Source organism: Heptranchias perlo, chromosome 4 (genome assembly GCF_035084215.1).
Source record: "Heptranchias perlo isolate sHepPer1 chromosome 4, sHepPer1.hap1, whole genome shotgun sequence".
NCBI classification, from domain to species: Eukaryota; Metazoa; Chordata; class Chondrichthyes; order Hexanchiformes; family Hexanchidae; genus Heptranchias; species Heptranchias perlo.
The window spans coordinates 80,642,549-80,665,851 of NC_090328.1; the positions used below are offsets into that span (position 1 = coordinate 80,642,549).

The 23,303-nt window shown below is 39.7% G+C and overlaps 2 protein-coding genes across 4 annotated transcripts in view; one reads left to right on the forward strand and one right to left on the reverse strand.

Annotated features, from left to right (window-relative positions):
• Positions 1-915, forward strand: part of LOC137321061 (selenocysteine insertion sequence-binding protein 2-like) — a 73,923-nt gene extending 73,008 nt beyond the window's left edge. For all 3 annotated transcript variants that reach the window (XM_067983226.1, XM_067983227.1, XM_067983228.1), the window contains one exon: positions 636-915. In XM_067983226.1, coding sequence (XP_067839327.1) covers positions 636-808 — 173 coding nt within the window. In that variant the 3' untranslated portion in view covers positions 809-915. The remainder of the gene's footprint in view (positions 1-635) is intronic.
• Positions 916-19,176: 18,261 nt separating this feature from the next.
• The window catches only part of sema4d (sema domain, immunoglobulin domain (Ig), transmembrane domain (TM) and short cytoplasmic domain, (semaphorin) 4D), a 184,641-nt gene continuing 180,514 nt past the window's right edge, over positions 19,177-23,303 (reverse strand). The window contains exons 17-18 of the mRNA XM_067983231.1: positions 21,737-21,834; positions 19,177-20,105 (exon numbers count right to left, since the gene is read on the reverse strand). Of these exons, the coding sequence (XP_067839332.1) occupies positions 20,076-20,105; positions 21,737-21,834 (128 nt within the window). The 3' untranslated portion in view covers positions 19,177-20,075. The remainder of the gene's footprint in view (positions 20,106-21,736; positions 21,835-23,303) is intronic.

Consider the following 23,303-nt stretch of genomic DNA (forward strand, 5'->3'; position numbering starts at 1 on the left):
TTCCTCCTGGCTTCCAAAACAAGTTTTCATTGGCTAAACATTTTCAAAGGTTGATCAGTTCTACTAACAGAAAACCCAAAAACTGAAGATGGACATGGTTATGTCAGAGACATCCACAGCAACCATTGATGTCTTTAAAACTAAGAAGTGCTGTGAGGGACAAGTAAACTCAGTGGCAGCCCACAAAGCCAGATTACCCCCGAAGGAATAAACACGTATGGTGTGTGGTAAGGGGTTAAATTGGGTTTAACTCTGAAATTAAATTCTCAGTTCTGGAGAAAGTAGAATTTTGTATATTTTAGACCTCTGGCCAAAATACTTTGATATCATTACGTAAAAATATTTCAGCTATAGTTTAGTAAATGGAGTTTATTTTTTTAATCTATTCTATATGCTAATTGCACCTTTATGAAATGGAATCATAATATAATGCAGTCAAATAGATTTATTGTTTAAAAGCACACTGACCAATAATCTACATTTGAGTTTAGTTAGAATACCTGACAATTTTCCTAGATTGGAAGGAGAATGGGAACTCCCAATGGGCATGGAACAGGTTCAAGATGTGATTTGAGATTTGATATTTTTAATTGTGCAATGAAATTAATGATGTGGTCTAACTATCCCTCTTACAGTTACTACATGGAGAAACCTGCTCAAGAGGCAGTGTAACCCCAACCTGTCAGACACTGAAAACACAGGAACTTCAGAGACTCTACACTGTGACTCAGAAGAAGAAACTGGTGACTCAATACAGAATTTTCCAAAATCCATTCTTGGTTTTGAATGTCAAGCAGCAATAAGATGAATGTGGTTTTTCGTAGCACTGTAAAATGTTTCTGTGGCTCTCTATCCAAAGGAGAGCGTGGCTATTTTGTGCAGGAAATAGTGATTAAAATTTACAGCAAGTGAAAAGGCCTTCCTTAACTGTCACCTTTTTTTAAAAAAAAGAAACACATTCAGATTCCTATCATCCCTAATTGAGATTAAACCTAATTTAATTGCATCTCATTTTTGAAGACTTGCCTGAAATCTAATTGGCTGAAGAATAATGTTAATTAAGCAATGATAAACATTAGGCAACCTTGAATAGTCTGGAAAAATTAATTTGAAAATGATGGATGGCTGAATGTTAATTCATTGCCCAGAAATTGATCTCCTCCTGAGGTTGACACTTGTAGTGATATTTTGCCCCAGTGCCGCTCCACTGGTCCATTTCAAAATAGTCCCAGAGATCAATCAGGCATATTTTGTACACTCCAGTTTTCCATCTTTCCTGATACTTTTTCCTGTGTGCAGCCTGCTGTAATAACTTCCATCAAAAATGATGGTTTATTCTGGGACAGAGCCCACCCAGAGACTTCCAAGTGAGGAAAAGTTTGAAGGCCAGTATTGCCAAGTCCTAGACAACTTTATCATAGAGCTGCTTATATATTCAGACCCACACACAAAATTGTGGTTGCTTATAGAATAATCGCATCCATTGTAAAACTATATAGTAACAATCCATCTTTTGCTATTTTGGAGTTACTTCACATTTTGAAATGGACCAGTGGAGAGCCACTGAGGCAACCTAATGCCTCCAGGGCAAAATATCACTACAAGTGGCCCCCCTCAGGAAATAATATTCAAAAATGGCCTCACCAACAGTCTATACAAAGTCAGAATAACTGGTCAAATGTCCTTGCAATGTATCTCATTATATTATAACACCTTCACATTGTGAATGGTGAGTAATTGCCCCCAAATCCTAATGGACATCTCTTCATTTTGTAAATGTTCAATTTATCGCTTTTTTATGTTAAATTTATCTGCTAGGCCTTAGCGCATCAGTTAATTGGTTCTGATTTCTTTGAATGTGTAAGTTATAAAATTTGCTGATGGCATTAAACTGTGTGGCCAGATGAGAAGTATAATACCAAAAAAAACCTTCTTCATCTCTGAATAGTTTGAACAGCAAAGGATCTAGCACAAACTTTGCAAAAATTCATTGTTCACTGCTTCTCAATCAAGATGTTTCCATTTATCATCACTTTCTATTTCTAAAACAGTTTTCAGTCCACTTGACTAATTTGTTGTTAATGCCCTGAATTAACTTCATTTAACCACTGATCAATCCAGTTGCAAACCCTATCAAGTTTACTTTGTAAGAACTTGACTGCTTCGTCTGGTTAGGATTTGCTTCAGCAGTGGTTTCAGGCAACCGAAATGCGAATAAAACACTCCACTAATAAAAGCAGAACCCAGCTTAAACCCTCAACCTAGCACATCTTTCTAACCAAGAAATGAAAACCGCAGAAATGTGAATTTGCTATGATATTTTCCTAAATAGCTTGGCTTCAGTTAGCCACTACAGAATCGCATAGAGAATGAAATTAGCTAAAAAAAGTTGCTAGTTTATTTTTACTTTGAAAAAAGCACTACTACAAATTCAGCTTTAAAAGCTGAAGGATCGAATTGAAAAATTGATTGCAATCATGCACAAATAGGCTTTCTAATTGTAATGCTGCAGCACAGTCAGAACAAACTAAGAAGTGTTTAGGGGCAAGGCAAGTGCTGTCTGCATAATCAACTCATGTCATAACTTGAGTGCTATATGTAACCTGTTGCCTGCCATTTTGGAATTGGGAAACAAATTTGAGTATTTCCAAATTGAGTAGTCAACAGGACTATAAACATTCTGTAGCTGTATGTTTTTTCAGTTTTCCACCCCATGATCTCGCGAGGGCCTACATTTAAGTAAAATACAGAAAAGTGATTCATTGTGATAGCACTGACTCTGTCAGTCTTTTAGCTTATCCTGAGTTTGGCAATACAGCACAAAATCTATTATTGAATTTCTATGTTTTTAATTTCATATCTGTCGTTCAGTACACTATTACTATAATACTATTTGGGAGTCATCAAATTATGACTTATAGCAAGGTACAGAGTGTAATATGAGTTCCATGATTATAGAATCATAGAAATTTTCTGTATAACTACTGCAGAGAATGCATTTGGCAGATTATCAGTGAGACTCCATGTGCAGTTTATAATACTTTAAGCTTGTACCCCTATCAGAGCAAACTATTCCAAACAGTTTAAGACCTCGGGATATGGCATGAACAGTCTCGTGCTGTGATAAATGTCTCCGCAAGTGAGAGTGACCAAGTGACTCGCGAGTGACGTGTGCCACAAGTTATAACCTGACTAGCCGCACAATACATCCCATTTATAATATTTATTCATTATCATTTCGATTTGAGAAGTCTCAAGTTTTTCATCCCAACTTTGGTTTAAATTTGACTTGCTTTATACAGGATCTAGGACATTAAATTGTACTCTCTACATACTGCACAGTGCTATAATCATAAACTAGTTTTATATTCACTTCTTATGCATGGGATCTGTCCAATGCAGTCAGGGTTTAGTACTTCATCTGTAGTGATCTTATTGGTTGGGCATATTGATACGTTCAGGGTAATCCAGCACTGGACCAATGGGGGTTGGGTGAGTTCTAAAAAAGTGTGTTTTATGGAATGGAATTGAACATGAGGAATGCAAACTTAATAAGCTATGTGCAAGAGTTGATGTATAATGAGTCATTCCTACCATCTTTAATGCTAACCTTATTTAAAATAGTAACTTCAACATGCATTGAATATAATCCAACTCACTTAATAACCTTCTCACTTATTGGAAAAGGTTTTGTATTAGAAATCTATTCTATTTTCAGGTTGGTGTGATCAATACATTGTTATGTTATTAGATATTATTGATGTTATATGTATGGAGACTGCTGACTCACTCAGACTCCAGACCATCTCTTCAGCTGACCAGCTGCTTCACTTTATACTGTAGCCTTTTAATCCCTATGTCGATCTATGTTGAGCAGACCTCATAGGTTGTGCAAGTTTATCGCAGGACAATTAATTGTGATCTAATGCAGTAAATCATCTATGAATCAGAGAATAAATGCAGAGGTTTTTATTAAAATTTGAGGCTCTGATGACTGAGAAAAACAAGGGAGGCATCATAGGTTCAGTTCATCAGAGGGATATGTGCACAGTTATGAAAGTCTTGTTGCAGCCCTAGCATGTTTACAGTGTATTTTGTCAGCTGAAGTTGTGCAAAATGATTCAACAGAAAAAGGAAATGAAGAATGGGCTGTACATAAACTGGATTTGTTTTTAATGGCCAGTTAATTATTTTACAATGATAATTTATCTTTTGCCTGGAGATAATAACACAGTACCCAAAAGTGATCAACTCTAAAACAAGTTATTTATATTTTTAAAAATTTGTAATACTGTCTCAATCACTCTGAGGTAATGGCCTCAAATGTCCAAGGGACAACTCTGGTGGCTTAAATGCCCAATGGGGAACTTCCGCTCCTAAGCCTGCTGATGTTTCCAGGGTCAGATAGCTGTGCACTAATTTCACAACCCTAATCCAGGAGTGTGCCTGCGATTATAGGTGTATCTTGGGCACCCACCAGAAGGGGAGTTGAAAATGTGGCACTGGGGCAGCCATTAGCCTCTTTCTTAACAAGGATTATTAGACCAAACTAACATTTTTGATGTGAGTCCAAAAGCACGACCCCCCCATCCCGGTGAGTCCCACTGACGCTGAGCTGAGGGTCAGTAGATCTGGTTGAGCCTGGTGTACCAGTTGCTCAACATAACCCAGTCCAGAGATGAGGGTATTGCCAGCCCTGACCCCTCTAATGTTGAATGGATCTTGGACCAAAATTCAGCCAAACTTCTGGCCCCTCCTCTCCACTCCCGACGGACAAATATCAAAGCAGATTTTTGACTCCCGGCATCTTTTGTCTCTGAGCAGTATAGACCAGTAAAGTCTCAGGTTCAGTCCTAGTCTGTGCTGAGTTAGCTGATCTCAGCCGGTATATCACCAGGGGTGCTATAATTGGCCATGTGCCCCTTGGCTAGGGAGGGGAATCAAGATTTCTACTTGTGACCCCTACGGATGTGCAAGTGTGTGGACATTAGATGAGACAGGATCAGGCTTGGTGAGATTTACTACACTGTTGTGTAGCCTGCCTAAGCTCACCATCTAGGATCATGTGAATAATTGCCAATCAGGTGAGATACTGGAAGGAGATCACCTATAGCACAGTGAGGGAGTCAAAGCATTCAGGAGAGAAGGGGAAGAGAAAAAAATTAGAGGGTAAAAAATAGAAAAGCATTAATACTATACAAACCCTTTTAGATTGCCCCCATTTCAGTGGGGGAATGCAATCTTTTCACACAATCTTTTCTGTTTTTAACCTTTAACATGTTTTGATGAGCATGTTTTTTTATTTTAAATGTTCTCTTGCTAAACTCCTCTAAAATGCCATTCTTATACCATGGGTTCCCTATCACTTTTTGCATTATTTCCAAAAATTATGATGTACTGAGCCTATCCTCAGTATCCTGCTATCAAAATACTGATTAACTGCCACTAACACACTATAATATAGTGTTTAATAATTCTTTGTGTTAAATGGAATAGATTGTCCAACAAATCCAGTATAGGCTTATGTGGGGTTGTAAAGCCAGCCCTGTTATGCTGAGGATGGTTTCATGAGCTGGCAAATACAGGAAAAATGCCTGTACTGTCTTGATACTGTTGCTCTCCTGTACCCAGTTCAGCCCCATGTGTGGAAAGGAGGTGATTATTTACCTTGCTGCAGAAGTATCAGACCAAAACAAAATGGTGTGCACTGTCTATTTTTGTCGTCACTGTTCCTTTTTCCTTCCTCCTTCAGCTAGAACCCTGCAATAAACAGTGCAGAGGAGAACAGCTGCAGAGAGGACAAGCTAGTAATTGAAGAGCAAGAGCAGTCCAAGACAGTTGTTGTTTCTGCATGCCACTCGTGTCCAAACATTCTCTAATTGGTCCAGGTTCAAGACCCAGGGCTGTGTTGGGTCTTGGGCCAATTCCAAGTTTGTGAAATGGACATTCACTTCTGATAACATCCTTTTTGAAAACAAAATGAGGTGTAAGTGAACCAGCCGCATCAAATGGCTGAAATAGTTTAATACCAATTTTTTTTATTTTTGCTGTTTTAACAAAAATCTTAGAAGCCCCTTAAAAGATTAACTTTTCATTTAACAATGTGAAGAAGGGAACCATTATTCTTGCTTTCATTACTTAAAACAAAGCTGTGATGTAACATGAGGTAATTGGTAATAATGGATACTGCCTGCTGATCTCTAGCTCCACTCACTTGATTTGTGAAAGCAGTAAACACTGCTTAAATATTGTAAAATCTTGATTATTATTTTAAGGATAGATTTGTGCTGTAAATAATTAAATGAATTTTATGCTGTAGAATATACTCTGAATTGCCTTTTTCATAAAAAGATGGACAGCCGTCTAAACATTTTTTGGGTTTCTTTGAAAACCTTATTTAGTTGCTACAATAGTTTATGAAGACTAGTTCGATACAAATGAATGTTAAATTCTTAATCTATAGATTTATACGGAGTAAACATGACTCAAATATTGCTGCTTTTAATTGATTATTTTTGAAAAATAAATGGAAAACATTTTGATTAAAGGAAACTACAGTGGGATTTTTTTTCTAAAGGTTATTAAACTTTGGGTGCTGAAGCTCACTTTGATAATAGTGTCTATTTAAAAAGGGGAAAAGAAAACTGATGCACGTTGTAAAAGTAGAGGTATTACAGGACTGATTTTGTTTAGTCATATCTGCTTGTTAATTTTGGCTTTTGAAATGTATGTAAATAAAGTGGCCTGACAGCTTACATATTGCAGTAGTTAGAGATGAGTCTAAGCTTGAGTTCCAGTACTGGCAACCAGTCAGACTCTTTAGTGTTTTATCAATTTTCTGTTCCTCTCCTTCTGCCAAGCAGGAGTGAGCATGCCATCTTATGGGAAGAAGATTGGTAGACTCCCAGTTACTCTTAAATAGTACCTCCGAAACACTAGAAATGTTTGATGATCAAACCAATCCAGGCTCATATTTAAATAAAGGTCCGACATGGGTTGTAGGACCCTTTTGTGAAATTGGGCTGCCTTAGTGTCTGACTTGCCTTGTGATAGTGTCGTGAGTTTAATAGGACCCTTCAGCAGTGCTATTTAAAGGGCTCATCCACTCCCTGCAGGATAGTTGCTGGTTTGTCCTTTTAGGTTGATTAACTTCCGGGCATTTTTTTGCTGATTTTCTATGATTAAGTGAACGGACAAAACTGTGGCAAATGGATTTCAGTGTAGGCAAGTGTGATGTCATCCACTTTGGACCTAAAAAGGATGGATCAGCGTACTTTCTAAATGGTAACGCTCGGAACAATGGAAGTCCAAAGAGTCCTAGGAGTCCATGTACATAGATCATTAAAATGTTATGGACAGATACAGAAAATAATCAAAAAGGCTAGTGGAAGGCTGGCCTTTATATCTAGAGGACTAGAATACAAGGGGATAGAAGTTATGCTACAGCTATACAAAGCCCTGGTTAGACTATACCTGGAGCACTGTGTTCAGTTCTGGGCATCGCACCTTAGGAAGGATATATTGGCCTTGGAAGGAGTGTAGTGTAGATTTACTTGAATGATACTGGACTCTAAGGGTAAAATTATGAGGAGAGATTACACAAACTAGGGTTGTATTCCCTGCAATTTAGAAGATTAAGGGCAGATTTGATCAAAGTTCAAGATATTAAGGGGAACTAATAGGGTAGATGGAGAGAAACTATTTCTGCTGATTGGGGATCTAGGACTAGGGGACATTCCTGAAAATCAGAACTAGGATTTTCAGGAATGAAGTTAGGAAACACTTCTACATGTTTCTGCCTTCTACAACTGATTTCTGACTTCTTAAAAGCAGTCCAGCATAGGCAAAAACTTCTGTCTGGTGGTAGAAGTTTGGAACTCTCTTGCAAACAGCAGTTGATGCTAGCTCAATTGTTAATTTTAAATCTGAGATTGGTAGATTTTTGTTAGCCCCACATCCCTTAATACCTTTGGTTAACAAAAATCTACCAATCTCAGATTTAAAATTAACAATTGAGCTAGCATCAACTGCTGTTTGCAAGAGAGTTCCAAACTTCTACCACCAGACAAAAGCAGTCCAGCACCAATAAAAACTTCTTAGAAGTCAGAAATCAATTGTAGAAGGCAGAAACATAGGAACTGGAGTAGGCCATTTAGCCCCTCGAGCCTGTTCTGCCATTCAGTGAGATCATGGCTGATCTGTGACCTAACTCCATATAACCACCTTAGCCCCACATCCCTTAATACCTTTGGTTAAGGTGGTTATATGGAGTTAGGTAACAGATCAGCCACGATCTCACTAAATGGCAGAACAGGCTCAAGGGGCTAAATAGCCTATCCAGTTCCTCTGTTTCTGCCTTCTACAACTGATTTCTGACTTCTAAGAAGTTTTTGCCCATGCTGGACTGCTTTTTTCTGCCATTACATCAGTTTTACTTCTGTCATGGGCGGCCTTTGGGGCTGGAGGACAAGGGGAGAGTAGCCAAGAGGACAGGAGACAGCAGAAGCAGCTGAGAGGAGGAGGAGAAGGATGGTACTGCGCAGGAGGCCATTAACTTCACTAGGGAGCAATGTCTCAGGTGCCTTTGCTTCACCAAGAAGGCTATCACCAAGGTATGTCACCCGCTGCAGCCAATACTCGAGCCTCAAACCAGGGACAGCACTGCCCGTGGCTGTCAAGGTCACAGTGGCCTGTAGTCAATTTGACTCTGTTCCATTGTTCTAGACTGACACCATATTGGTTAATAGCCATATGACTTCATTTATCACAAGCAAGAATCAATATAATTACAGTATTTAAGCAGTAATTTACAAAGCACAATCAAAAATTATATTATCCCGTTGTCCTTTGGGTAGAAGCCACAAACTCATTCCCCGTTCCTTCATTCGCGTACTCTTGTTCTTGTTCTTGTTTACCCACCTGGTGGTACTTTTCTGTCCTCTACACAAAGGCTCAGACCCCCCAGTTATACTCTAAAAACAGAACTGTGGCAAAATACATCCAATCAGGTATTTTCCCCAATGCTCCCCTTAATTTAATCAATCATATGGATAACACATACTTGTCCAGATGAGACAGTGGCTTGTGGCCTCCTTATTCTCAATAACAAGATTCTTAGCACAATGTTTTCCTGTCCCTGCAGTTGATGAATCACCCTATAGGCCTCGAAGATAATGGGAGTACTAGCTAGCTTCAGTATTCCAGTATGTTTGAAGGAGTGGGGTACTGTTAAGTTCCTCCCTTAGTTTGCAATAATAAGATTCTCAAGGCAGGCACTAATTTACAAGCAGTTCATGTTATGGTATAGTAGTTTCAGCTAAAGCCTTGATTGTTTAACCCTTTTGAGCCTAGTTCCCCTAAGTACCATTTAAACCTATATTTCCTATAGGCCCTTAACGTTTATGCTATGGGGTTGTTCCAGGCTGCAGCAGGTGACATCAGCGACATCTCAAAATTCACCATTGTATCAGGAGGTCACTGAGGCACTCTACACTAGGAGGAACAATTATATCACTTTCCCAATGATCAGAGCAAAGCAGGATAAGTGAGCACGAGGCTTCACTCATATTTCAGGCTTCCCCAGGGTCCAAGGTGCCATAGACGACATCCACATATGCTCCTCATCACCAGCCTAGTATCTTTCTCAATAGATGGGGATTCCACACTCTCGACGTCCAGCTTGTTTGCGACCACAGGCAGCGCATCATGCAGGTTTCTGGTTTCCTGGCAGCAATCATAATTCATTCATTCTGTGCCAGTCCTATGTCACCTTTATTCTTACCAGGCCATATGGTCACAGGCTGGCTACCAGGTGACAAGGGCTATCCCCTTCAAACAGGGCAAAACTGCAGAGTTGGCATACGAGAGCGATGGCACCAGAAACATCATTGAGCAGACCATCGACTTGTCATCTTGAGAGGACAGTGGGTGCCTCTCCCATGGAGCCAAGGCCACTCCTGGAGCTGCACATCAGCACTCCTATGACTCAGTGCAAGAGCAGGAGTGATGTGAAGCTCTGGAAGCCCCTGTCAACAGTAGCCCCCAGAGCCAAGATGGCAGCCGTCTGAGCTTCCATGGAAGCTGTCAGCAGAGGCTCCATCATGGTGGGCGCAACTGTCATTCATGGAGCTGACCACTCCCTCCATATTTGACAGAATGGTCTCCATGCTTTGCTTGAAGCCCCAACAAACTGGAACTGGACTCCTTCATGCTCTGTGCTATTGTGCAAAAGCTCACTGGCAGGCTGCCCAGTGCATCCAACATTTCCTGGTGTATGCCCCTGTGACCACTGACCAGGCACGTGCAGCATACGCCCACCGTCTGCGTGTCCATATCAACTTGTACCCACTTTTTAGGACATGATTTGCAGTAGTCTAGAAATTACCATTGACCTTAATAAAAGACAGACACCCAAACACATTTATGACATCCCTCTTTGTGCATAAACCCATTTAAAATGAATTCATAAAAGTTTGCATTTATGTAGTAGACAAAGGAAAGTCAAACAAACACATTAAACATTTGTCCACTAATATTGCCAAAAGTAATTTCTAGGATAATATGATTTAATGTTTTTAGTCATATGCCACTCACCTATCTCACTTTCTTTTCCTTTTCAATTCAGCCCCTATTATCATTTAGGAGGAGACATCTCCAGTGGTATCATCAGTGCCAGTCCTTGGTCAGCCAATCTTCTACCTTACCCTTCCCAAAGGAAACCAAACCAAAACTGTTGCAACTTGCTAGTGTTAGCACAGGTGTGAACATGACTGGAGACTAGAGTTCAAACCTGGGTCAGGAATTTCCACGTGTAAATAGCGTGTCTGCCAAACTTCTGGTGAAGTTACAGCGGTGGAGCACGAGCAGCTCCGAGGAAATTCTTGGCTATGGTCTCAGTCTAAAGTATGGCTCTCCACTGGTCTAATTGTCGAGCACGCAAGTCTCGTTAGTTTTTAAACTTGTTCTATTTCTGCTGTAGCAGCATCACCTTAGAAAGGAATCCAAACAGCAACAAACTCTTAGCTGGAAATATGATTTTTGTCAACTTTAAATGAACACACTGGGGCAGAAAATATTTAGCCCTTCCAGTACGGGAGTAAATTGGAAGGGCTGCAAATTAGACTTGGACCTGGATATGCCTTACATCAGAGATTCTTCAGGGTCTTATAAGGAGCTTCTGCCTGCCCCAAACAAGGTCAGTGTTGTAAGAACATAAGAAATAGGAGCAGGAGTAGGCCAATCGGCCCCTCGAGCCTGCTCCGCCATTCAATAAGATCATGGCTGATCTGATCCTAACCTCAAATCTAAATTCATGTCCAATTTCCTGCCCGCTCCCCGTAACCCCTAATTCCCTTTACTTCTAGGAAACTGTCTATTTCTGTTTTAAATTTATTTAATGATGTAGCTTCCACAGCTTCCGGGGGCAGCAAATTCCACAGACCTACTACCCTCTGAGTGAAGAAGTTTCTCCTCATCTCAGTTTTGAAAGAGCAACCCCTTATTCTAAGATTATGCCCCCTAGTTCTAGTTTCACCCATCCTTGGGAACATCCTTACCGCATCCACCCAATCAAGCCCCTTCACAATCTTATATGTTTCAATAAGATCGCCTCTCATTCTTCTGAACTCCAATGAGTAGAGTCCCAATCAACTCAACCTCTCCTCATATGTCCACCCCCTCATCCCCGGGATTAACCGAGTGAACCTTCTTTGTACTGCCTCGAGAGCAAGTATGTCTTTTCTTAAGTATGGAGACCAAAACTGTATGCAGTATTCCAGGTGCGGTCTCACCAATACCTTATATAACTGCAGCAATACCTCCCTGTTTTTATATTCTATCCCCCTAGCAATAAAAGCCAACATTCCGTTGGCCTTCTTGATCACCTGCTGCACCTGCATACTAACTTTTTGATTTTCTTGCACTAGGACCCCCAGATCCCTTTGTACTGCAGTACTTTCCAGTTTCTCGCCATTAAGATAATAACTTGTTCTCTGATTTTTCCTGCCAAAGTGCATAACCTCACATTTTCCAATATTGTATTGTCGGAGGGGCAAGTCCAGGAGTGGTGACTGCCAAAGTCAGGTGTTCCCACGTTCCCAGCCACACAGAGGATTCGGAGATCTTTGATGTTCGATATGCCTGGTGAAATTACCAGGCAAAAACCAGGCTGATGGACAGCAAATGTAGGGGGACTACCTTTTTGGCTCTGGGCACTTATTTAAGATTTTTGTTCGCTGGGGCCAATTGTCCAGGGAGAGGAGACCCAGCAACCCTTCCTCCCCTGCATTACAGCTTTTTGCTAACTATTATACCGCTAGTAATACAGACTGCCATAAAGTGTATTCCAATGTAGTTCATATTGCTATAACGTATTCTAACTGTAATAGGGGTTTGCTTCACTGTTTCATGTTGTATTATCTCCTTGATATGCAACAACTTTTAGTCTGATATCAAAACAAAAATGCAGGTTGAGAGAGGGGGAAGGTTTTTACAATGAAAAGCCTGTGATGGAGAGAGAGTGGTTGATTAAATGTGCCGCTTGAAAAAGAAAGGATGTTCCAAATGCTGCAGGAGCAATCATTTGAAGAGGATATATTAAGCGGCTGAGCTTGTTTGAAACATGCACAGTAGGAAGACTAAATTGAAAATGTTTCAGATTAATATGAATTCTATTCTGAGAATTGGAGGTTAACAGCAGCTGATATGCAGAGACTCAGAGGTTTCAACAACAGGTGTCAAAGCAAAATTACATAGATCTGTTAGTCTTATAAAATATCAAATGAAAGGTTGTTTGAGGAAATGGGCACAATCCCAGTAGAAAATTAGATCTGCAAATAGGTTGAGTTGGAATGGTCATCTGCTGAGCATGGTTAAGAAACCATTCTGTGCTACGTCCTTTGAATGGATGCCAGTTGGCAGGAGAGTGGGGTGTCTTTGCCTTACATAAAGAAGAATGAACATATTGGCTTGGTGACAAGATTGAGTTAGATGAAGGAATCTGATTGCAGCTTTATCTGCCACCAGACAAGAGGGGTGAGCGAAATTAACTCCTTACTAACAATACTAATCGATTATACTAAAGTTCTACTGTTTTAGTATTGTTGATTTTTAATGTTTCATTCTGTTCTTTAGTTTGTAAATAGTTACTTTAGCCTGCAACAGTTCTTGTTCTTTGATAATCACCCATATTAAGATGATTGAAATTATATGAGTAAAGATAAATTCCAGTAAGCAGATATCAACAATTGGGGTAATTGGTAGTCCAAGCCATATAACCTGTGCACGGCCAGATCTCCAACAAGGTACAGCCTCTGGAACATAGAGGACAATGTCTAATTACAGGAACCGCAAAGTATTGAAAGAGAAAACAGTTTTTTTTTAAAAAAGTCATGGGGAAAGATTTTAATCGCAAATCAGTTAGTAAAGAACAATTTAATTATATACAGTGCCCAGTGGAAACATCACCAATGGAGAATTAAGAGCGATCTGATCATACATGTATTTATTGGCTTCCTAGCATTTATATTTTTCTGAGAACATCACATTTTAGGCAGTAAATTTAAATTATTTTAGAGAAAATAATTTAGAGTGCTGATAATTTGTGTGCTGGGTATTGTGTGAAGAGTAATAGTTACAATTGTAGGGGAGGTTGGTAAGTCAGCCTAGGCATCTCTAGCATGAAATCCCAGCCATAACTGACATTCAGTCTTAGTAAGGAATGTCTGTCACAGTTCTCAGCTGGTCCAATACATGGTGCAGTCTTCGGCAGGGGAGGGGCAGGAGAAAAAATGGCATGATAATTCCTGCATTGCAGAAAGAGTCCACTTGTTGGTTGATTTTGCGGAATCCTGTTGACTAGCACTATGGAAAAGTTTGTGACCTAGAATAAAAGACAATGGAGGGAGGACAGCAGTAAGGACATTCAAGGTAAACATTTGAATGAGGAATATATAAATAAAAATTAGGCACATTGGTGATCAAAAGTCACAAAACTAAGGCTTTTGTCTGTAGATGTATTAGTTAAATTTAATATATCCCATTCTCCATGACATTACTTCAAAATATCTTCACCAAAATCAATATACTTACTTCAGAATATTTAGCCTCTCTTCAGTTCTGGCTGTTCTGAGCATCTAGTGGCTCGAGGGCTGACCATTCAGTATGTTCACAACACAACCCAAAGTTCCAGCTCATTTCAATTCAGACTATTTTCCCTTCAGTGATCAGGCTTGGATCTAATTTTGTAAAGCAGTTATGGTTGCCAAGGGAATCAACACCTTGACCAATCTTAGATTGACCCTGCTAATGTTTTCAAGTGACTTCAGCTAAGAAGGGCAAGTATGGTGGGAGCTGCTTGTGTGATAGAGAATCCAACCATGACCTCTGCCCATCTATGTCCAGTGGAATGTGAATAAATCATTCAAACTGAAACTAAACTGATTTGAATCTGCATGTCTCTGCACAGCTTGAACTTTCATTTATATTTTAATTGTTATTTATAGTAGAACTATTTAGATTTGTGAATTTATTGTAATCAATTATGGATCTTTGGGTCTCTTTGATAAAGGTTAAAAATGAAGGCCCAGGCAGTGAAATGGGGACGTCTGAAAATTAAAACTATTTGCAGGCATTTAAGTTCCAAAATTTTGAGTTTGGTTAAAACCTTTATAGCTTTTGAAAATTATCACACATATCCACAGCCTTTAATATTTTTTTCCATCGATTTAGCAGATTTTCAGATACAGATGATTGGTTCATGTAATTTAAAGTGCACCTTGTTCATTATTCAGGTTTATACTGTGTTTGAATTTTACTGAGGCTGTATTTCTGAATACCTTATCCATATATATACATTTAGCATAGGTACACATTTCAATTTGTATGGTGCCAGATGAGTATAACAGGGGGTCATTAGTTGTCTGATCTATTTGCCTACTGTAAGGCAATGAATATATAAATAGTTAAAAGCCTATTATATTCATTGAAGCTGGTTTCTACCCTGAACTCTTTAAAAATCCGTTTTAGTTTTCAAAAATACCAACTTTTTCCATATTATGGCATGCAAACATTTTCTATAATCTTTGAAGACCAGGTTGTAATGTGAAATTTTATGGGTTGTTTGACTTATAGCATTCTGAAAATACAAACTTGATGTGATTGCTTTGGTGTTTTGCACAGGTTTAAATCTATATGTATCTAGGTTTTAGGTGGAGTGTAAAATAACAGAAAACGAAATCTGAAGAAAATTATGATAAGTGGAGCAGACATGCATCACAACCAAGTATGGTCACTAGTGTGTTGAAAGTGACTTCAAATTTACCATGAAATTGAAGCACAGGCTGAATCATGAAACTGCCACTTGTTTCAGAAGATTGTCCTATATTTGCTCATTTCCTTCACTTTCCACAGCCATAGCAATCACATGAAACCAGACTGATCAAAACCATGACAGTGTTTTCTAACTTGCTTATCTAGGTACTGAAGGAGCGATATTTCTAACAGTTTTTGCAGGCAGCAGGAACCATTTTTCAGTAAATTCATAAATTATGATTTAAAAATATATAAATAATATATATTACTTTGGTGCTACACCAAATGCAAGCTGGGATGACCTAGTTCTATGGAATTCTGATTTAAAATAGGGTCTAATAATAGTCGGGATAGACAATCATTTTTTAAAAAATCATTTCAAAAAAGTTCGGTATTTAAAGTCATGTTTTAAAATGAATTGTACAGGCAGAGTCCAAACACCAAATCACAAATGTTTAAGTGATTTAAATGAGTTACATTTTACACGTGAGAAACATCAATAAGTTTTTTTTAAATGGAGTTACTAGACCAGGGTACACTGGGATGATTTTGAGCCCAGCTATGAAGCTAAGGGAGCCTGCCATTCCCAGCTTGGATTCATTGGTTTAAAAAACATCTTACAGTTGCGTACCACCTTTAATGTAATGAAACATCTCAATGCACCTCACAAAAGGTGGAGGTGAGACAGGAAGGAAGAGGTTTTGGGGTGGCGACTGAAGGCGTGGTCAAAAAGGTAAGTTTTGTGGAAGTTTTCAAAGGTGAGGAGAGAGGTAGCAAGGCAGAGTCATGATGGCTGACTGATGTACTGCTGATAGTGGAGCAGAGGGAGGAGAATTATACAGAAGCCCAGTCTCAGAAGAACTGGAACATTCACTGTGAAAGTCGCAGAGGTAGGATGGGCTAGGCAATGGAGTAAGTATTTGTAAATGAGGATGAGCATTTTGAATTCATTGAGCTCAGAGTGAAGAGGCAGTGGAGGTCAGTGAGGACTGGAGTGATGGGTGAGCAGGACTTAGTATGAGATAGGATGCAGGTGGTGACGTTCTGGATGAGTTGTAGTTTGTGTAGGGTGGAGCTCGGAAGTTCAGCTTCAAAGGTTTTGGAAAACTTGAGCCTGGAAGCGACAAAATCATGTATGAAGGGTTTCAGTAGCCATGAGAATGAGTGGATGAATAGGCAGATAATATTTTGGAAATGAAAATTCTTGTTGATGGACTTGATGCGGAGCTTGAAGATCAGCTGAGGGAGAAGTAGGGCACTGAGGTTGCAGACTTTCGGGTTCAACCTAAATGACCAGATGAGAAGCTATTGCGAGAGACTAGTAAGAATGGAACCACGAAAGGGTAGTGCCACAGAGAACAGGTGATCGAGGAAGATGGAGTAATTAGCCATATTGAGAAGTCATAATGAGAACAAGGAGGGATAATGTGCAATGGTCACAGTCACATGATACCACTGGTGTCTATGACCAGAAAGGTTTCAGTATTGTGGGCGATAGAGGGGAAAGGAAGGGTGGGAATGGGGCAGCAATTGGAGAGGACAAAGACTGATTTTGAAGGCTGTGGGCAATGCAGTTTTGAAGGTGGAGGGAGCAGTGCCAGAGAAAAGGGAGCAGGGAATGAAGTCAGTGATCATTGGAGCTAGGATCGTTGAGTGGTCAATTAGTGGTGACATAAACAACCAGAACCGCAAACATAGATGAAAAGCATCAAATGAGGGTTAGATTTGGCCTGAAATGCATCCTTGATTTGCTACTATAAATCTCCTGAATTCTGAGTTCCTTTCAGCACCAGTTCCTCAGGAATAACACTTCTCCCTCAATGATAATTCAAATACTAGAAAATTCCTGCTAGGATAATCAAGCAACAGGAGTTGTTGATAAGCACCGCATCCCACTTCCCGTTACCACTCCTGCCTCTCTCATACCATTTGCTACTGTTAAAAAGTTCTGATATGTATACAACATTTGGGCTTCAAATACTGAACCCAATTCATAACAGTGGGTTTTAGCATAAAGCTGCTACCAGAAAATGTGTCCACTTTGGTGCAGAGAAACCTGTAGTAGTGATCCATTATACTATGAGCATCCTCAGAAATACATAATGACGTCAGAACTTGACAAGTAGAAATACAATTAATTTCTGTTGTAATATCTTTTTCTTTGCGTTTATGATTATTTTACAGGTATTATTCCACTGACAAGTCTAACGGTTATTTACATGTATTTTTTCAGTGACGCTAAAAGAAACTACACAAGAAATGCTATTCTTACGTTCAAATATATTGCTACATGAACCTACAAAGCTAGTTCAAAGACTAGAGTGGTCACCTGCTTTAAAGAGAGAAGGGGTAATTTTGACTTTGTGCGATAGTGTAAAACAGGTGATAGCAAATTGGCAACCTTTTTTACATCTCTTCTGATTTTTATTTCCATCGACTTCAATGGAAATAAAAATCGGGAGAGATTTAAAACTGGCTGCCAATTCGCTATCACCTGTTTTACACTATCGCACAAATTCCAAATTACCCCAAGAGTGTCTTCGTGAAAAAGTATTTAACAAACTTTTTACTGTTCAGAGAGGAAAGCCAGAAGAGTTGCCCATCTTTGTTGTCATGGTGATGTGCAAGTGACATGACAATGTGTTTCAGCTTACTATGACCACCAAGGTAAGTGTGCAAATATTGAACATCCTAATAGATTGTTATGCTTAATGCTTTTCACTGTAAACGTGCAGTCCCATGAGGGAGTATGCAGGGAACTTTTCCAATTGCTGAACTTTGTAAATGCACAGACATGAATGAACTTGCATTTATATAGCACCTTCCACGACCTCGGGACATCTCAAAGAGCTTTACAGCCAATTAAGTACTTTTGAAGTGTAGTCACTGTTATATAGTAGGAAACGTGGCAGCTATTTTGCACACAGCAAGGTCCCGTGAACAGTAATGTGATAATGACCAGATAATCTGTTTTAGTGATGTTGGTTGAGGGATAAATATTGGCCAGGACACTAGGGGGATCACCCCTGCTCTTCGAATAGCGCTATGGGATCTTTTACATACACCTGAGAGGGCAGACAGGGCCTTGGTTTAACGTCTCCTCCGACAATGCAGTGCTCCTTCACTACTGAAATGTAAGCCTAGATTTTGTGTTCAACTCTCTGGAGTGGGGCTTGAACCGTTCTGACTCAGAGGCAAGAGTGCTACCAACTGAGCGACGGCTCACAAACATGTTAATTTTCTTCAGTTTCACTGTGTCGTGTTGCCATATCACACTGCTGTCCATTTTGGATATTAACTGGGTGGACTATCAAGCAGCAAGGACTATGCCAGGACAAGGTTCCCTACAGTTGCAGATTCACACACTCACATAAGGTGGTTGTTGTCCTGGACATCCCTCATCAGATAACTAAATTTTACTTAAAAAAATTCCCAAAATATGACTAGACGATGTATTTCTGTATGGGGAACCAGAGTGGTGCAGTCCTGACTATAAACTGCCGTGAGATGGCCAAGTGTATTACCTTGAAATGCTTCATCTCATAGCCCAGTTGAGAACCGGAAAAAAAAACCTTACCTGGAAAAGAGCCAACAAGTACAAACATCAGTCAAGTTTGGGATGTGAAGTCAGGTCCCCTGGTTCAGGAGTCAGGGACAATGTTCTAAAGAATTATGCCACCCATCCTCGTAGTTTTCTGCATCTTTATGGTTCTTGACTTGGCTTATGACAACAGTGCTTCAAAGCTCTTTGGCTTTGTTGATCTTCAGTGTTACTTCTCAGATAATAAGAGCGGTATTTAGAGGAAGGGTTTTACTGATGCAAAATAGCACAGCTCTATGCATTCAAACAACTCTGAAAATCTCTTACACTTTATTTAAAATTCTCAGGATCAAAGTCATAATTCTGAAACTTTCATCAAAAGAATAAATGTTTTACACACACAACATAACATTTTTGGTGTCCACTGAAAATACAGAAGTTCCAGACTAAGGCACTATTTCATTAATTGTTATGTTGCACCATGACAGGTTGTCCAGTAATATGTATTGTTATTGTTCTTGGTAGGAAATCTAGATCATTAAAGTTCTTACAATAGTTATGTGTTAAAAAAAGGATCTTGGTTGTTGGCTTTTACTTACACAAAGATCTCTGCTACAAAGCAAAATGAATAATCCAGGACTGTAGAATTATTCTAATCTCCAGTAGTGATGAAATGAATGTATTTGGAAACTGCATTCCATTTCTCAAAAATACCATCTTATAACATCAACTCTTTTGTAAATTTTGCAATGTAACTGTGACTAATATCCTGTAATGAGTATTTTTTTTACAATGGACCTCAGTTCTGCTGTGCTCATTTTTTGCTGATCTCAAAGGCAGGAACAAGCAAAACAACATCATTATGATTTGTAAACAGTAGAGGACCTCAGTCTCTGCTACTTTTGTGAAAAGGGTCTTGTTTCAAATACAATTTTTGGTGAGGAACAAGCTTTACAAATTGGCATTAAATCTGTCAAATTTAAGGTATCGTAGACTTGAATCAAAGGAGCATGTACATAGCTCATTGCACTGCTACTGACTGGAAATAGTCCCATAATTTATGATACATATTTATGATGAACTACAAATTCAGTAAACTGTGCGGTTGTCCTTTAAAAGTTCAAAATCAAAAATGAGCTCTTCTGACATTGACAAGGTTGCTGGTCCTTGTAGCAAAATGACAGCTGACCTTCATTAATCAGATACAAATCCTTTCTTGTGTATCTTATTCTCGGTTCTCCTTCTCACAGCTGTCCTGTAATAAGAATTTAAAAAGAAAGTGGTTAAGGTTCACTTCATAGTTAAGATAGTTGAGCTGTTGGAGGTTAAGACTGCAACAGATTCCACGTACTAAAAAGATCCAGTGGCATAGCTAATTAGTTTAACATGCTGTGTCACAAAGTGGTAATGCACAGACTGGTGCCTGGAAATTCCCATCATGGTGGTTTTCTAATCTTGTCTGTGATATTAGGGAAACTTGCTTCATCATAGCAAGTCAGTGAAAATTAGGAAATCGATCCAGGCTACTTTCATTCTAGCACCTAGCTCAAGCCTGGCACTGCTCTGAGAGTAGTTTCCTTATCTGCCCTCTGAAACAGGCAATATTTCATTCCTGGGGTGTGGGGGGGAAAAAGAGCTCGGGCTAAAAGAGCAGAAAAAATGAGCATATGTGGAAGGGGAGGAGTAATTGAGTAATAGTGCAATGGACCAAAGACTTTTGTGTGGTGGAGATCTGCCCGTCAGTCCGAAATTTGCCTTTTACTGCTTTGAACCTGTATTCCCTTGTCCTCCTCTTTCAATTAAGTTTAAAGTAATTTTCCAGATTTACCTTTGCCGTAGAGTTTACTGTCTTATATATCTCTATAAGATCATGGGCCTAAAGCTGGCGCTACAATAACCAATTTAGTAATGCAGAGGCCCGTACTCGATCAGCACGGAATATTGAAATGAGGTTCCTGCACTCATTTCAGACCCAGACACCTAAATTTGTTTCCCCTAGTTGGAGCTTGCAATGCGCAAATAGGAGTGCTCCTCCTCTTTCCACAAAAGAACTGCGGCCCGCTACTGACTCACCCTTGCCCCCTTCCTGATCGCCACCCCTTGTCCTGGCATGGCCAAAATTCATAAGGCCCCGAGAGGTGAGCTGCGTCGGGGCTCCTCATTGGCAATCCACAGCTCGCCTGATTTAATTGCCTGACACAAGCCCATTCAACAAAACTACCCGTAAATTAGCATTATGTGCCATTGCATTAGTAATCTCATTTACGTGGACCACAATTATGGCTTATGCACAAAGTGGAGAATTCACATTAATGTCAGCATATTTTCTAAATGTGTGGAAATTTGCACTGAAAGCCCAAGTGCCTTAAAAAATAGATACTGTGTTCATCTACTGCACAATATAATGGTGGGCTGAGGCTCAGAATTTCTCAACAATGAGTTCTTACTCTGTTATGTTTTCTGGGGAAACTGCAAGACATTGGAAGCTAGCAAGATAGTGAAACTCAAAGTGACTTCAAGCCACAGCACTCTGATACATCTCCTGGTGACTGACACAAGATCAATATTCTGTAGGAATAGATTGCTTAGGCTCGTGGACAAGGAGGGGCGTGTGATATTGGGCTAGTTAAGAATGTGAAGAAAAATAATTGCAAAAATGCAGGAAGGAATCATGTTAACAAATGCAGTTTTATATAAATAAAAGTATTTTAATTCTTAATTTTGAAGTGTTAGAATAGGATTATGGAGCCTGAAACATTGGAATTTAAAGCACGCCTGAAAACTGGGATTCTAACGTCATTGTGGCTCTAACGCTGGAACCTTGTGTAAGTAGCGAGGAACTCTTAAGAGAATAATTGACACACTTTGTGTGCTGCTTCTTCCTACCCATGACTTCATCCAAGCCTGCATCATTTGTTCATGGTCACCTATTGCCTTCCTCCACTTGGCCAATTCCTTCGACCACCTCTTTTGGGCAAGGGCATCTAAATCCAAAAAGTAGATAAAGTAAATTCTACAGCCATATCATTGAGTTATCTAATCTTACAATACTTGGAAATTAAAAACTAATATGGGTGGAGGATTGGTTATCTAACAGGAAGCAGAGAGTTGGGATAAATGGTTCATTCTCGGACTGGCAACCAGTAGCCAGTGGTGTTCCGCAGGGGTCGGTGCTGGGTCCCCAACCCTTTACAATCTATATTAACGATTTGGAGGAGGGGACCGAGTGTAACATATCAAAGTTTGCAGATGGGAGGGAAAGTGGAGAGTGAGGAGGACATAAAAAACCTACAGGGGGATATAGACAGGCTGGGTGAGTGGGCGGAGATTTGGCAGATGCAATACAATATTGGAAAATGTGAGGTTATGCACTTTGGCAGGAAAAATCAGAGAGCAAGTTATTATCTTAATGGCGAGAAACTGGAAAGTACTGCAGTACAAAGGGATCTGGGGGTCCTAGTGCAAGAAGATCAAAAAGTTAGTATGCAGGTGCAGCAGGTGATCAAGAAGGCCAACGGAATGTTGGCGTTTATTGCTAGGGGGATAGAATATAAAAACAGGGAGGTATTGCTGCAGTTATATAAGGTATTGGTGAGACCGCACCTGAAATACTACATACAGTTTTGGTCTCCATACTTAAGAAAAGACATACTTGCTCTCGAGGCAGTACAAAGAAGGTTCACTCGGTTAATCCCGGGGATGAGCGGGTGGACATATGAGGAGAGGTTGAGTAGATTGGGACTCTACTCATTGGAGTTCAGAAGAATGAGAGGCGATCTTATTGAAACATATAAGATTGTGAAGGGGCTTGATCGGGTGGATGCGGTAAGGATGTTCCCAAGGATGGGTGAAAGTAGAACGAGGGGGCATAATCTTAGAATAAGGGGCTACTCTTTCAAAACTGAGATGAGGAGAAACTTCTTCACTCAGAGGGTAGTAGGTCTGTGGAATTTGCTGCCCCAGGAAGCTGTGGAAGCTACATCATTAAATAAATTTAAAACAGAAATAGACAGTTTCCTAGAAGTAAAGGGAATTAGGGGTTACGGGGAGCGGGCAGGAAATTGGACATGAATTTAGATTTGAGATTAGGATCAGATCAGCCATGATCTTATTGAATGGCGGAGCAGGCTCAAGGGGCCGATTGGCCTACTCCTGCTCCTATTTCTTATGTTCTTATGGTCTTATTCAAATAAATCATCTTTGCATGTGTACTGTACTGTGTGAAACCAGTTGAGGGAGTTGAAATGAGGCCATGTGCATCTGCTTAAACTCAATGTTCCAATAGGAAACTAATCATTTAAACTATCCCACCAATTGTTTGTTGATCAGATGCTATATGGGAAGTGGGGGGAGGGGGGTGGGTGCTGAAAATATTTACACATTCCCAGAGACCCCATCTTAATTTCTTAATTTATCAGTGTTAAGTACTCAAAGGGAAATAGTGCTGTCACTG